The sequence below is a fragment of the Anomaloglossus baeobatrachus genome, chromosome 2, assembly GCF_048569485.1.
Source record: "Anomaloglossus baeobatrachus isolate aAnoBae1 chromosome 2, aAnoBae1.hap1, whole genome shotgun sequence".
In the NCBI taxonomy this organism is placed as follows: domain Eukaryota; kingdom Metazoa; phylum Chordata; class Amphibia; order Anura; family Aromobatidae; genus Anomaloglossus; species Anomaloglossus baeobatrachus.
In genome coordinates this window covers 118,591,027-118,607,205 of record NC_134354.1, presented here as the reverse complement: position 1 = coordinate 118,607,205, position 16,179 = coordinate 118,591,027, and the positions used below count along the sequence as shown (strand labels likewise).

General features: G+C 45.1%; 1 protein-coding gene across 9 annotated transcripts in view; it reads left to right on the top strand.

Moving 5' to 3' along the window:
- RAP1GAP2 (RAP1 GTPase activating protein 2) overlaps positions 1-16,179 on the top strand; it is a 1,154,914-nt gene that overhangs the window by 1,012,184 nt on the left and 126,551 nt on the right. For all 9 annotated transcript variants that reach the window (XM_075335284.1, XM_075335285.1, XM_075335283.1 and 6 more), the window contains 3 exons: positions 2,593-2,696; positions 9,346-9,424; positions 14,555-14,608. In XM_075335284.1, the coding sequence (XP_075191399.1) occupies positions 2,593-2,696; positions 9,346-9,424; positions 14,555-14,608 (237 nt within the window). The remainder of the gene's footprint in view (positions 1-2,592; positions 2,697-9,345; positions 9,425-14,554; positions 14,609-16,179) is intronic.

Genomic DNA, 16,179 nt, shown 5'->3' with positions numbered 1-16,179 from the left:
GACGCACTAAGAACCTAACAGGTTTTTAGGAGCGACAATTACTGAGAAGTTTGACACTATCAGACACTGCTGACTGACGTGTATTATACACTAGACTTGTGCGTTATATACTAGTTTGTGCAAAACGTGTACCTGTACGCTGCCACCGACAGGCACACACGTGCGGTTTTTAAATGCAAGCACGGACGCACTAAGAACCTAACAGGTTTTTAGGAGCGACAATTACTGAGAAGTTTGACACTATCAGACACTGATGACGTGTATTATTCACTAGACTTGTGCGTTATATACTAGTTTGTGCAAAACGTGTACCTGTACGCTGCCACAGACAGGCACACACGTGCAGTTTTTAAATGCAAGCACGGACGCACTAAGAACCTAACAGGTTTTTAGGAGCGACAATTACTGAGAAGTCTGACACTATCAGGACTGTTTTAGACTGTGTACACCAGCCCCAGATATGGTGATGAAGGCTGGTATACGGTCACCACTAGGAATGGCTATATACCCTGCCTGCCTGCCTGTATACAGCTACAATAGTCCTGAGAAGGACTCTTCTGGTCACTAGCCTGTATTCCGACCTGGCTATACCCTGCCTGCCCTGCCTGTATACAGCAACAATAGTCCTGAGAAGGACTCTGCTCCTGTACTCCGACCTGGCTATACCCTGCCTGCCTGTATACAACTACAATAGTCCTGAGAAGGACTTCTGGTCACACTGTTTGCAGCCCTGCTACGGAAATAACTATAAAGGGCCGCAAACCTTTCCCTGAAGCAGCAACACTCTCCCTGCACTGTCTGTCTGGATGGCTGTGTGCAGAGCACAGCGCGCCCGCCGGTATAAAGGCTCGGTCACGCTGTGCAGGCCGGCCAATCACTGCAATTCCACAACTAACAGGGCTGTGGCATTGCAGTGGTCTACCAGCCAATCCCTGCATGAGGGCTGGCTCTCAAAAGAGCGCCAACATGCTGGGTTGAAGACCACGAGTACAGCACGAGTATCGCGAGATTACTCGGTCCCCGCCGAGTAGCCCGAGTACAGTGATACTCGTGCGAGTACCGAGTAGTGACAAGCATACTCGCTCAACACTACTCACCTCCCATACTGGCAAGCTTCCAGCTGTGCCATGGCTTACAATGTCGGGGCTCATGTGGGGTTATGACATCATGTGAGCCCCGCATCCAATCAGTGGTGGCTTCTGTCTCCTGCCTTCAGACCAAACAAATTAATCAATAGGAAATGAGCGTTGTGGCTGCACTCACTTCATGTTGATTCTTGGTTTAGTCTGGAGGGTGAGAGAAGGAAGCCAACACTGATTGGATGCGGGGTTCCCGTGGTATCACAACCACATGTGAACCCAGAGCACTGCAAGCTCGGACACTGATAGAAGGGCATCAGTTCGGGAGGCGAGAATATATGTTGTTGTTTTACTTGGGGGAAATGTGTAATCAGAAGAGGTTGTCCTACTAGTGGACAACCCTTTAACTTATAGATAGCTACCTAAAAACAAATTGCATTAGAATGACAGCTTTTTTTCCTCCTTGAGAGGAGCTTATTTGCATATCTTTATAATCCAGGAATTTGTTGTTTTTTTAAAAAAAAAAAAAAACTTGAAAGTTTCGACAAGTTTAACTCATCAGATGCTGCAGTCAATAGTGATAAAGGCTTCAAAGCCGTTGGATATAGCGGAGATGTGACATCATAATTCATCTTTCTCTTGAAGCATGATAGTGGGGTGCTGATGCGTCGTGATGGCCCTCCGGTTGGCTTCTGCTTCTTAAGAACATATTGTTAATTGGTTGCAAGATTTAGAGGAGAGATGCAATGGAGCATGAAATCATGATCGGACTACATAGGATTATACTCTGATACTATTACTAACATTGCCATCAACGTAATGGCTATTTTTATTTTATATTTTTGACATTGAAGACAAAACTTTGTATTCATATTACGAGAAACAATAACCTGTTGCTCACATTTAACTGAATTTAAATGAGGGCACATCATAGGGGGGATGTACATATTCCAATGGTTATAATCTTTATAGTGGTGAATTACTTTCTATGTATAACGCTTCCTTTCTTATTATACTTCTGGAAGGAAATAAGATCTAAGTGCAGGTTCTTGTAAATGACAAAGTGATGAACAATATTGATTGTTTTTCCTTCTTAATTCAGGATTTGAAGTAATTTCACATTAATAGTTATTGTATCTTGAGCTGGAATGGACTTCCACCTTCAAATGACTTTATTGGTTTCTATATACCCTCAGGCAACTTTTATGAACTATATTTGGTTTGCTTCATGGATTTCTTGTGCATTAATAAAGGTCTTTATATCTATCTGGCATGTCTTGTGTCTTGGGATTTGACACAGCCCAAAGGGATCTGAGCACTGTGATCGCTATAGCACAATTTCATGATATATGGTATTGAATAAAAAACTGCATATAAAGATTATATGGAAAGTATCTGTTCATATCTAAACTTTTCAACAGATCCATGAATTTTTATTTTTAAACATTAATTTGATTTAGCACATACAATGTTGACTATGCCTCAATAAACGTGTTTGTCTTCTTGATTTTAGGACCACCTAAATTTTTACTGCACTGGAAGCAGCCTTGGGAACTTGATTCTTTCAATTAAATGTGAAGAAGCCGACAGCATAGAATATTTAAGAATTATACTCAGGTCTGTACAATGCATGTATCAGTGCTGTGTGAAATATCAAAAATGGTAGATAAAATGTATTCACATGTTGTGTGCTCAAATTAGTTTTGGCTATGGTTTTTAGAAACAAATCATTAAAACTACAGTATGACTGCAGCGTATTAGCAGGCTATTACTGTTTTGAACTTACATGTAAGGGGCACATTGGTGATGTGGTGTGCCCCTTTATGAGTGTTAGGATGTAGTTGTCTGGCAGAAGGAGGCAGTCCCACACAGATGTCACTTCAGCAACTTTGTTGGTTTTTAGAATCTCACAAAAGGTAAAAAGTTTGTCTTGAACAGAGGTAGACAAATAATATGGGGGCTGAGAAGAGGGACAGTTTACTAACACTTGCTTTTGTTCTGCTAGTAATCACTTCAGCAGCACCTCCTTCACTTTGGCACAGTCTCTGTGTCACTTCAATGTATCTCAGCACACAAAGTGCTGATATCTTTCCCTCTCACTATCACTTATCTTAGCAGCAATGTATTGTCGTAGGCTGTCTGGTACTTTGCACACCTTGGCTGCCTAGCGTTCACAGTTATAGCATAGCAGTCCCTCACGCACAGGCACCAGTCTTTCTGCCATCTCTGGTGTGGCATTCCTCTGTACTCTCAACTGTCAGACCCATAATTTGTAGTTCCATCGCAAGAATGTGCTCTTGATAGTCAGAATACACATCAGTGCTCTGCTTCAGCAATCTTTGCCCCCTAGTGGCAATGCATCAAATGACATTGATTGTAGTCCAGACTGGATCTTACATACTCTATTGTGCTTTTCACTAAACCCTAGCACATCATACCTTAATATCAAGTGCTTCTCATTCCCACTTGCTAGGTAGCTATGGTGCTGGCATTTCCTTACTATTCACGGTCTTTGCTCCTTTGCAAGTCTTCATGCTTGCTTGTATTTGATGTTCCACTGTATTTGCTGTCTGGACACTTCTAAAGGCCTAGAGGAATATGCTAGTACCGAGCCATGCTGCCTCTGACCTAGTCATGTCATCAGCAACTCCATCAGTACACTTTTCTTAAAGGACAGTGTTCCAAACCCTCACTTTCACCAGTAGCACCTTAGACTTGTGATATCCTGCATAAAGTATTTCTTGACTGGGTGTATATCTCCCAAATACTCTCTGCCTCCGAAGTCACTACTTATCACATCTCATAGAACATCTCACCAATGTGATGCACATTTGTCACAGGTCTATCATATAACACACGTAATAAAATAATATTAATGTACCTTTGCATGGTGTGCTGAGCATACCAGATTATAATGCATGACACAGTAGAGTACTTTACTTGTTGTACATACATAATGTAAAATTATATAACACATATGGCAATTAATGACATAAAATGATATTTACATAGTAAAAAGCTAGCTCAAGCTGATAGTAGTAGTAATAATAATAATAATAATAATAATAATAGTATCTACCCCACTGCACAGTCATTGTTACCACAGGGCAACCAATAATAGATATAGAAGTACTGGACAGTGCAGAACAAAACAAGGGGCTTCATGTGGTATCAGTCCTTACTCCCTTCTACTTCTACATCCTACATTGGGTCCCCTATATGGAGCTGGCTCAGGAGCTGTATGGAGCTGTATGGAGCTGTATGGAGTTGTATGGAGCTGGCTCAGGAGCTGTATGGAGTTGTATGGAGCTGGCTCAGGAGATGTATGGAGCTGTATGGAGCTGTATGGAGCTGTATGGAGCTGGCTCAGGAGCTGTATGGAGTTGTATGGAGCTGGCTCAGGAGCTGTATGGAGCTGGCTCAGGAGCTGTATGGAGCTGGCTCAGGAGCTGTATGGAGCTGTATGGAGCTGTATGGAGTTGTATGGAGCTGGCTCAGGAGCTGTATGGAGTTGTATGGAGCTGGCTCAGGAGATGTATGGAGCTGTATGGAGCTGTATGGAGCTGTATGGAGCTGGCTCAGGAGCTGTATGGAGTTGTATGGAGCTGACTCAGGAGCTGTATGGAGCTGGCTCAGGAGCTGTATGGAGCTGGCTCAGGAGCTGTATGGAGTTGTATGGAGCTGACTCAGGAGCTGTATGGAGCTGGCTCAGGAGCTGTATGGAGCTGGCTCAGGAGCTGTATGGAGTTGTATGGAGCTGGCTCAGGAGCTGTATGGAGTTGTATGGAGATGGCTCAGGAGCTGTATGGAGTTGTATGGAGCTGGCTCAGGAGCTGTATGGAGTTGTATGGAGCTGGCTCAGGAGCTGTATGGAGTTGTATGGAGCTGGCTCAGGAGCTGTATGGAGTTGTATGGAGCTGGCTCAGAAACTGTATGGAGTTGTATGGAGCTGGCTCAGGAGCTGTATGGAGTTGTATGGAGCTGGCTCAGGAGCTGTATGGAGTTGTATGGAGCTGGCTCAGGAGCTGTATGGAGTTGTATGGAGCTGGCTCAGGAGCTGTATGGAGTTATATGGAGCTGGCTCAGGAGCTGTATGGAGTTGTATGGAGCTGGCTCAGGAGCTGTATGGAGCTGTATGGAGCTGGCTCAGGAGCTGTATGGAGCTGTATGGAGCTGGCTCAGGAGCTGTATGGAGTTGTATGGAGCTGGCTCAGGAGCTGTATGGAGTTGTATGGAGCTGGCTCAGGAGCTGTATGGAGTTGTATGGAGCTGGCTCAGGAGCTGTATGGAGTTGTATGGAGCTGGCTCAGAAACTGTATGGAGTTGTATGGAGCTGGCTCAGGAGCTGTATGGAGCTGGCTCAGGAGCTGTATGGAGCTGGCTCAGGAGCTGTATGGAGCTGGCTCAGGAGCTGTATGGAGTTGTATGGAGCTGGCTCAGGAGCTGTATGGAGTTGTATGGAGCTGGCTCAGGAGCTGTATGGAGTTGTATGGAGCTGGCTCAGGAGCTGTATGGAGTTGTATGGAGCTGGCTCAGGAGCTGTATGGAGCTGGCTCAGGAGCTGTATGGAGCTGTATGGAGCTGGCTCAGGAGCTGTATGGAGTTGTATGGAGCTGGCTCAGGAGCTGTATGGAGTTTTATGGAGCTGGCTCAGGAGCTGTATGGAGTTGTATGGAGCTGGCTCAGGAGCTGTATGGAGTTGTATGGAGCTGGCTCAGGAGCTGTATGGAGTTGTATGGAGCTGGCTCAGGAGCTGTATGGAGCTGTATGGAGCTGGCTCAGGAGCTGTATGGAGCTGTATGGAGCTGGCTCAGGAGCTGTATGGAGTTGTATGGAGCTGGCTCAGGAGCTGTATGGAGTTTTATGGAGCTGGCTCAGGAGCTGTATGGAGTTGTATGGAGCTGGCTCAGGAGCTGTATGGAGCTGTATGGAGCTGGCTCAGTAGCTGTATGGAGTTGTATGGAGCTGGCTCAGGAGCTGTATGGAGCTGTATGGAGCTGGCTCAGGAGCTGTATGGAGTTGTATGGAGCTGGCTCAGGAGCTGTATGGAGTTGTATGGAGCTGGCTCAGGAGCTGTATGGAGTTGTATGGAGCTGGCTCAGGAGCTGTATGGAGCTGGCTCAGGAGCTGTATGGAGCTGTATGGAGCTGGCTCAGGAGCTGTATGGAGTTGTATGGAGCTGGCTCAGGAGCTGTATGGAGTTTTATGGAGCTGGCTCAGGAGCTGTATGGAGTTGTATGGAGCTGGCTCAGGAGCTGTATGGAGTTGTATGGAGCTGGCTCAGGAGCTGTATGGAGCTGTATGGAGCTGGCTCAGGAGCTGTATGGAGCTGTATGGAGCTGGCTCAGGAGCTGTATGGAGCTGTATGGAGCTGGCTCAGGAGCTGTATGGAGTTGTATGGAGCTGGCTCAGGAGCTGTATGGAGTTTTATGGAGCTGGCTCAGGAGCTGTATGGAGTTGTATGGAGCTGGCTCAGGAGCTGTATGGAGCTGTATGGAGCTTGCTCAGGCGCTGTATGGAGTTGTATGGAGCTGGCTCAGGAGCTGTATGGAGTTGTATGGAGCTGGATCAGGAGCTGTATGGAGCTGGCTCAGGACCTGTATGGAGCTGTATGGATCTGTATGGAGCTGGCTCAGGAGCTGTATGGAGCTGTATGGAGCTGCCTCAGGAGCTGAGCTAAAATCACACGAAACCAGGCAGATGCCGGCTATGTTACATTTGCTATGATCTCTCCTGTTAACCCTTTGAAATATCCCTATCAATCACTGACAATGGCATTTAAATAATGTAATTGCTAGTTGGTATGCAAATTGACTTCAGAGACTAAAAGGACTTGAACTTTAGCACCATCTACTGGAATTAGCAATCCTAAAAGTCAATATTGACCCTTTAATGAGCCTTGCCATATAGCAAGACTTGTTAAAGGGTCGATATTGACTTTTAGGATTGCTAATTTCAATAGGTGGCACTAGAGTTCAAGTCTTCTTCCTTTCTGAAGAGATATTTTGTAGATTTAATTTCACAGAGAAGCATTGCATGGCTTATAAGCCTCCTCTCCCAGGCATGCTAGACATAACATTCTCCACACGTAAAAATGTTACCCCATGGATGGCATTGTGTACTCACATTGACATCCATTGGCCCTCACAATGAAGATATAGTATTCTGACAGGTTACCATGACAGCCTTCTGAATTTCCCCATAGGCGCCATCCCGGTTCTCCTGTGGTTTTTGGCTGAATATCATAGCAGAACAGAATTTTTTCTATATAGTGCAATATATCAATAACAAATCAGAGGTTCAAGTCGCCTAAGGCCCCCTTCACACGTCAGTGATTCTGGTACGTATGTAAAGCCAGCTTTACATGCTGCAATGTATCTTACAATGTGTCGGCGGGGTCACGTCGTAAGTGATACACATCCGGCACCGTAAGGTACATTGCAGTGTGTAACAGCTACATGCGATTGCGATTGAACGGTAACACGTTCATCGCACGCACGTCGTTCATTCCTCATGAATTGAACGTCAGGTTGTTCATCCTACCCGGGGCAGCACACATCTCACTGTGTGACACCCCGGGAACGATGAACAGATCTTACCTGCGTCCTGCGGCTCCCAGCCGGTAATGCGGAAGGAAGGAGGTGGGCGGGATGTTTATGTTCCGCTCAGCTCCACCCCTCCGCTTCTATTGGCCGGCTGCCGCGTGACGTCACTGTGACGCCGAACGTCCCTCCCACTCCAGGAAGTGGACGTTCGCCGCCCACATCGAGGTTGTATAGACGGGTAAGTACGTGTGACAGGGCTTAATCGTTTGTGCAGCTCGTTCAACAAATTGAACATGCCACACATACGATGGGGGCGTTGCAAATCGCATACGATATCGTATGCGAAATTGCAACGTGTAAAGCAGGCTTTACTGTTTTTTCACATACCAGAATCACGAACATATGGCAGACCTATTAAAATCAATGGGTTTGCGCACACATCAGTGATTTTTTACTAACGTGTTTCTGTGCGGCATACACGCGTGTCTGTGTTCCACATGGAGACAAGTCCGTTTTTTTATGGCATCACTGATGTGCCACGGACCACACTATGGTGTGATTCATAAAAAAATGTACCAGAAAAACATGTAAATTTGAAATACAAAGCTTTTTCAACTCACCTTCTCCAGCGCTGCTTTCTCCAGCTGCTGCTGCCTGTTGCTTCCAACCCGGTTAATCATTCTCATGCATATGCAGTTATGCACTGCACAGCCAACCCGGAAGTAGCTGCAGAGGGGAGACAGCAGCGGCCGGACACAGGAGAGCTGGAGACTTCAGTACCAAGAAGAGCATTAGCGTGGACAGGTGAGTATGATCTCCATGTATTATCACAGATAGTACACGGAGAACACACGTGTGCCATAATCACGGCACATGGAGGAACATACGCATCTTTATCATGTCAGTGAAAAAGTCTGTATTTTTCACTGACCTGTGAAAGACACCTAAGAGGACTAAAAAAAACTTCAAATATCTCACCTTTTTCTTAAACATAGAAAATAAAGCATATTTGGTTTTGTCACCTCCATAAAAGCCTGATCTATGAAACCATATTTATTAACCCATATGGTAAATAACTTAAATAGGACAGCATCAAAATGCAAGAATTTCTGCCTTGCAGTCATGCATATTCATGAGCTCTGTATAACCCCACCCACACCACTGATTGACAGTTTTCTGCCTATGCACAGTATATACATCAATCATCCCAGTAAGTGATACAACGATAGAATCAGGGTATCTGTCTCTGCATCATGCTGCTATAAGGTAGGGCAGCAAAAACCTGGTGATGGAGTTCCTTAAAAGATAGCCTTTCATTTAGATGAACTTACAACATGTCATGGTGCCATGGGAGAAATATTTGAGAAGTTGAAGCCTCCAGTGATCATTATGAAGAGGGGCATAAGGGCCAGCTGAGCTCCTTGCCCACTTTCAATTCTATTCAACAGTACTTGGGCTTTACTTGGAGAGTAAATCTAGATTCATACAAGTTCAGATGGTTGAACTGGATCCTAGGACACCTCCTCCAATTTAATTTTGTCCCATTTGCATTGTCAGAAATGTATCTGCTACCACAATGTTAACACAACACTGGAGCTCCATGCTCCATGCTCCATGCTCCATGACTGTGGTGGAAACCATCTAACGTTAGAAAATGCTCATAAATAATGTTGTTTTCTACTTAGTTTCTAATCAAATAATTATATGTCACTTTTATTTAGGTCTAAAACAAAAACTCTTCATGAACGTATCCCGCTGGCTGGGTTTAGCAAACTTCCCAGTATTCCTCAAATAGCAAAGGTGAGCGTTGCTGATCAGAAGTGTACCTATAATCTTCACTATATCATTCTTCACTGTATGTTTTGCTTTTATACTTTTCATCTCGATTAAAGTGAACCAATCACCAGGATTTTCCTATATAAAACTAAAGCCAGTGCTATACTGGCACTATCATCCTGACTCTATACATACCTTTAGTTGTCAGATTGGATGTATAGTTTTTAAATTACAGGCAAGTAAAGTTAGAGAAATGTACAGCTTTTTGATTGTCAGCAGCTGCCGAATAGCTAATATGTGGGTCGCATTTTTCTCTATTCCCGCCCCTGTCTGCCTCCCTGGCCTTGGTAGATATTAGATTGCATGGGCTACATTTTGAATCAGTTAAAGGGAACTTCCACATGCAGGCATAAAGGCCCAATCCACATGCAGCATGTATCAGACACCGGCTGTATGATTTCGGCCATATATGTTTGACTCTAAAATGTTGTGGCATTTCAAAGAAAAACATACTTTTAAAGGTGCATGGGAGACTTGGCAAAAAGGCGATGCCTGGCGGCTTCTCCCCGCCTGCTCCTCTTGAGGTGCTTCCCTGTGTGCGTGTATAGGGGAAGTCTTGTGAGTCACTGGCAGAGATGGGAAGAAGCCTCCAAAGACCTGTATTTCTTACAAGTTTCCAGTACGGCTCCTACCCAAATGGCTTTTATTGTATGTTTTTTTCTGAGTCAAACATACACGGCCGAAGTCATGTAACTAAGGTCTGATACATGCTGCCTGTGGGTTGGGCAGCATGTATCAGCTGTCAGCTTCCCTTTAATGAAAGTACTCAGACAACCTTTATTTAATTCTGAGAATTTGACACTGTTAAAATAAAAACACTTATACTCACCTCTGGTGCCGTCGTTGTTCCTGCCATGTCTACACTCGCTCTCCCGAGGCTCACCTGACAGTAACCTGATAAAGAGGGCAGACCGCTTTTCTATGAAATAGAACTTTTACCTCTATCTGGATAGTGTGATAGCCATCACTCCTTTTCTTCAACCTTCTTGAGTTATTTAGAGGGCACACCAAATTAACACTGTTATACAAGCTGTACACTGACTACTCTACATTGTATCAAAGTGTCATATCTTCAGTGTTGTCCCATGAAAATATGAAATATTTTCAAAAATGTGAGCGGTGTACTCACTTTTATGATATACTGTATATCTATACTAGTGTTGAGCCACCCCCCTAGTGATCGAGTTCGGTTCGGTTCGTCGAACAGCGAGTGTGTTCGGCGAACGTTCGACGAACACCTTCGAACCCTATTGAAAATAATGGCAGGCAAACACAAACACATACAAACACATTATACATGTACACATACAGTTAATAAACATTGCCATTACACTTACAAGTCCCCGCGACGCTTCCTGCACTCTGTCTCCTGCCGCTTTTCCTTCCGATCATCGCTGTGCCCTCCCGGTAGCCAGCACTGATGATAGGACCTTCCTTGACGTCGTCATAGCATGGGACCAGTCACGTGTGTATTATCTCATTGGCTACAGACTGGTCACATGGCTAGACGTCATGCTAGGTCCTGTGAGTGCATCTCTCCGGTACGCAGTATACCGGCGAGATGCTTGGGCACATGCTTGGCCTCCCCATTCCTGCATGTTGGCGCTCTTTACAGAGTCAGCCCACATGCAAGGACTGGATGCCACAGCCAGTGAATAGCGGCACCGGGAATCAGGTGATCGGAGATCACCGTTGCTATAGTAACCCGCCTGTTAGATTACTATTTCAACGGTGGCAGCTATGACGTCACCGCTTACAACCCGCAGCCTCTGCTTACTCATTGAGTGATTAGACTGCACGGGAGCAGCAGCGTCTTCCTCCCATGCAGTGCTGTCTGATGTAGCAGAGAGAGCTGCATGGGTTGAAGGAGAAAGAAGACAAAAGACCAGAATCGTGGAGGGGTGAGAGGGAGTAATAAACATGGAGTCTCTAAGTGTGTCTGTGTGTTTATTTCTATTAAAGTACTTTTTCTCTGTGTGGTGTCTTTTTTTTAACCCTTTATTGGAGATTCTTAATGGCCGGGTCAAACTTGCCTGACATTAAGAATCTCTGGCTTAATACTAGCTAGTAAAACAAAGCTAGTATTAACCCATTACTACCCAGCGAGCCACCCGTCACCAGGGCAGCTGGTAGAGTTGGAAAGCGCCATTTTCTGGGGTGGCTGCGGACTACAATTCACAGCAGAGGGGCCCAGAAACCTCGGGCCAACCTGTGCTGAGGATTCCAATCCCCAGCTGCCTAGTTGTACCTGGCTGGACACAAAAATGGGGCGAAGCCCATGTCGTTTTTTTTTTTAATTATTTCATGAAATTCCTGAAATAATTAAAAAAAGGACTTCCCTATATTTTTCGTTCCCAGCCGGGTACAAATAGGCAGCTGAGGGTTGGGGGCAGCTGTACCTGCCTGCTTTACCTGGCTAGCATACAAAAATATGGCAAAGCCCACATCATTTTTTTGGTGGGAAAAAAACTCCTGCATACAGTCCTGGATGGAGTATGCTGAGCCTTGTAGTTCTGCAGCTGCTGTCTGCTCTCCTGCATACACTAGTGAATGGAGCATGCTGAGCCTTGTAGTTCTGCTCTCCCTGTCTCTCCCTCCCGCATACAGTCCTGGATGCAGCATGCTAAGCCTTGTAGTTATGCAGCTGCTGTCTGCTCTCCTGCATACACTAGTGGATGAAGTATGCTGAGCCTTGCAGTTCTGCTCCCCCTGCCTCTCCCTCCAGCATACAGTCCTGGATGGAGGATGCTGAGCCTTGTAATTCTGCAGCTGCTGTCTCCTCTCCTCCATACAAACAGACAGCAGACCGCAGCTGCAGAACTACAAGGCTCAGCATACTCCATCCAGGACTGTATGCAGGAGTTTTTTGCCCCCCCCCAAAAAATTACGTGGGCTTTGCCATATTTCTCTATGCTATCCAGGTACAGCAGGCAGCTACGGGCTGCCCCCAACCCCCAGCTGCCTATTTGTACCCGGCTGGGAACCAAAAATATAGGGAAGCCCTTTTTTTTTTAATTATTTCAGGAATTTCATGAAATAATTAAAAAAAAAAGAATGACGTGGGCTTCGCCCAATTTTTGTGTCCGGCCAGGTACAACTAGGCAGCTGGGAATTGGAATCCGCAGCGCAGGGTGCCCAAGCTTTCTGGGCACCCCTGCTACGAATTGCAGTTTGCAGCCGCCCCAGAAAATGGTGCTTTCATAGAAGTGACATCTTCTGGTGCTGTAGCCAACTATATCCAGCTGCCCTGGTTATGGGTGGCTCGCTGGGTAATAATGGGGTTAGTGCTAGCTGTATATTATCAACTGGCCCTAAGCCTGAAATTCATGGTGTCACGCCAATATTAGACATGGCCACCATGAATTTCTAGTACAGATAAAAAAACATAACACACAAAAAATATTTTTATTAGAAATAAAACACAACACAATTAGTGACTCCATCTTTCTTGAAATAAAGAACCCCCCTCCGCAGTGTTCCTGTCAAGGGTCCCGCGCCGTCCAATTCAGATCCAATATCATCTGATCGGTTTGCTGGAATGCAAAAGCGATCAGATGACGTGTCACGTTCAAGGGCCTGAATCACATGACACAGCAGCTGATTGTGTAAACGGCTTTTATACAATCAGCTGATGCATCAGTGCAACAAAAAAACCCCCAAAAAAACAAACTACACACTTCTGTGCAGACTCCTGCCCGACAGCATCAGCTGATAGTTTAGCCGGCCGGACTGTAAAAAGCCGGTTTCACCGCTCTACTTATAGTGTCAGCTGATTTCGTTAGGTGACCGCATCAGCTGATCATCGCCAGGTCTGAGAGAGAGAAAAGAGAGAGAAAAGAGAGAGTAGAGAGAGAGAAGAGAGAGAGAGAAAGAGAGAGAAAGAGAGAGAAAGAGAAAGAAAGAGAGAAAAAGAGAGAAAGAGAAAGAGAGAGAAAGAAGGAAAAAGAGAGAAAGAGAGAGAAAAAGAGAGAAAGAGAGAGAGACGAGAGAGCGAGAGAGAGGAGAGAGAGAGGAGAGAGAGACACGCAAGCACCACCTCGGTGAAGTCTCCGGTGACAGCGCGGCTCACTTCAGTTGCTGCGTGGAGCTGACACAGCGCTCGTGTTCTACGGCGCTCCCTGTCAGCTTCATGTAGCAGAGCTGAAAGCGTCGTGTGAATTACTTCGGACCTGGATTGTTGTTTGGGGATTAATAAACAGGTAAATGAGGTTTTTTTTGTCTTTTATTCCAAATAAAGGATTTTTTTGGGTGTATGTGTTTATTTACTTTCACTTATATGTTAATTATGGAAGGTATCTTGGGGAGATGCCTGGCATGAGTAACCTAACCTTATTACCCCGATTGCCACCACATCAGGGCAATTCGGGATGAGCCGGGTAGAGTCCCGGGACTGTCGCATCTAATGGATGCGGCAATTCCGGGCGGCTGTTGGCTGATATTGTTAGGGTGGTGGGCTCCCCATAACGTGGCGCTCCCCATCCTGACAATACCAGCCTCCAGCCGTGTGGCTTTATCTTGGCTGGCATCAAAATTGGGGGGAACCGCAGTTTTTTTTTTAATTTTAATTATTTATGTATTTATTTTACTGCACAATATAGACCCACCCGCTGGTGGCTGTGATTGGTTGTAGTGAAACAGCTGTCACTCATCGTGGGGGCGTGTCTTACTGCAACCAATCTTGGTCACCGGTGGGCGGAGAAAGCAGGGAATACCAGTTTGAATAATGAGCGGCAGCCATTTTCAAAAGAGGAAAAGCCGCCGGAGCTTTGTGACAGTCATGCAGCTGATCGGTGAGTAGGAAAGAGAGAGGGATTGTGCTAGGGACGCAGGACGCATGCAAATACATAACGTGCGCGCATAGCCTTACTGTGAAAAGCCACGCTTTTGGTCATTGAACCGTTATCAAACGGTAACTCGAATTGCCGAACTTGAAGTAAATCATTCGAGTTCGTCGAACGACTCCAACACCGCCCAAAATCACTCGAATTTGAAATTGGCGAATGGTTCGAATTGAACATCGCTCATCTCTAATCTATACCTCACTTTGCAATATAGACTAATTGAGAACTGTTTTTGTTGTTGTTTTTACTACAGGCCTTATGTGATGACGCCACTGGACTCAAATTTAATCCTGTTCTTTACCCCAAGGTACAAACATTACATTTACTTATTTCAAATTTTCACTCTTCTAAGATATGTATGAACTAATGATAAGTGACCGTCACCAGCACACCTGTGTATAAGGCGTGACTCAGTCTGATATGGTCAGGTCATTATCAGTCTATTGATTTATTCATTTTAAGGAGGAACAATAGAGGAACACCACATCTCAGTGTTCTTAGAAAAAACGCATCAGACCTTATATTTCTTTGGTAATATAAGAAATTACTATATCAGATCTTTCAGAAGATCAGAATGGTCTTCTCTAAAAGAAATCTGTCTGAAGCCGCCAGAAAGTAGTGATCAAATTTCTTCACATTCCAACTTGAAGCCTAGCTGGAGTTCCCTAAAATAACCTTTATCTTTAGGATTTCTTGAGCCCTCTCCAATATGGCGATATGCTCCATCGCTCTCACACGGCATGTCTGATTCTCTTTATCACTATACACAGTGCATAGGGAGAAAGCAGTAAGGCCGAGTTCTCATGTCCTGTAATCGTTCACTAGAACGCATCCTGCAGAGATCCATTTGGAAAAAAGTTGTGCAAACACCTCTTTTTGTCTGTTGTTAAATAACCAAAGTTCCCCAGATCCGTTTTTAACATTAGAGTCTATGGAGAGCGTACAGTATCTGTTAATGGATTGCTATTTTGTCATATGCTATTGTTGTATTTGTTATGGAACCTTTTTTTCTTACAGGATCTGTTTCAAATGGAAGATAAATTTAGCAATCCGTAAACGGATCCGTTTTGCATAGACCTCCATGTTAAAAAAAAAATGGATCCGGCAGAAATAATTTTGCCAACAGATCTCTGGAGGATCCATTTTAATGGATCATTACTGGACACGTGAACTCAACCTTAAAGGGAACCTGTCAGGTCCTGTTTGCACTAACTGCCTAACTCTCCCAGGCTATAGTACCATACATCCATACATAAAGGGATCTTTAGAAAAAGTATTTCCAAAGATCCTTTATGATATGCTAATGAGGCCAGGGACTAGTTGCAAGGACGTTACTTTCCTTGGCTAGTCGGCCCCCTTACCATGTAAGCATGCTCCTATAGGCGTGCTAACATGCTAATGAATGCGCAGCACACCAGAGGCATGGTTGCTACCACTGTGGCCGACCCTGGTTTTCGGCTCGGTGCGCATGAGCAGAAATCTCCAGACTTCCAGTCATGCGCACTACACCAGTTTGAAGCCGAGATGTGTACACCTGGCTTGATAGTAAGCATGAGCGGAAGTCTGGGGACTTCTGATCATGCTCCCTGAGCCGAAAACCAGGGTTGACTGTAGTTGTAGCAGAGAGGTCAGAGCGACCATGCCTCTGACACTGCACATTCTTTAGGAGGTTAGCACGCCCACAGGGAGGCTGACTAGCCAAAGGAAGTAACCATCTTGTGAATAGTCCCTGTGCTCATTAGCATATCATAAAGGATCTTTAGAAATACTTTTTCTAAAAATCTCTTCATGTATGCTACTAGATACAGGGACAGTTAGGCAGGGATTAGAAATACGCATCCAGAACTGCTCGTGGTTCTAGGTGCATACAAGACCTGA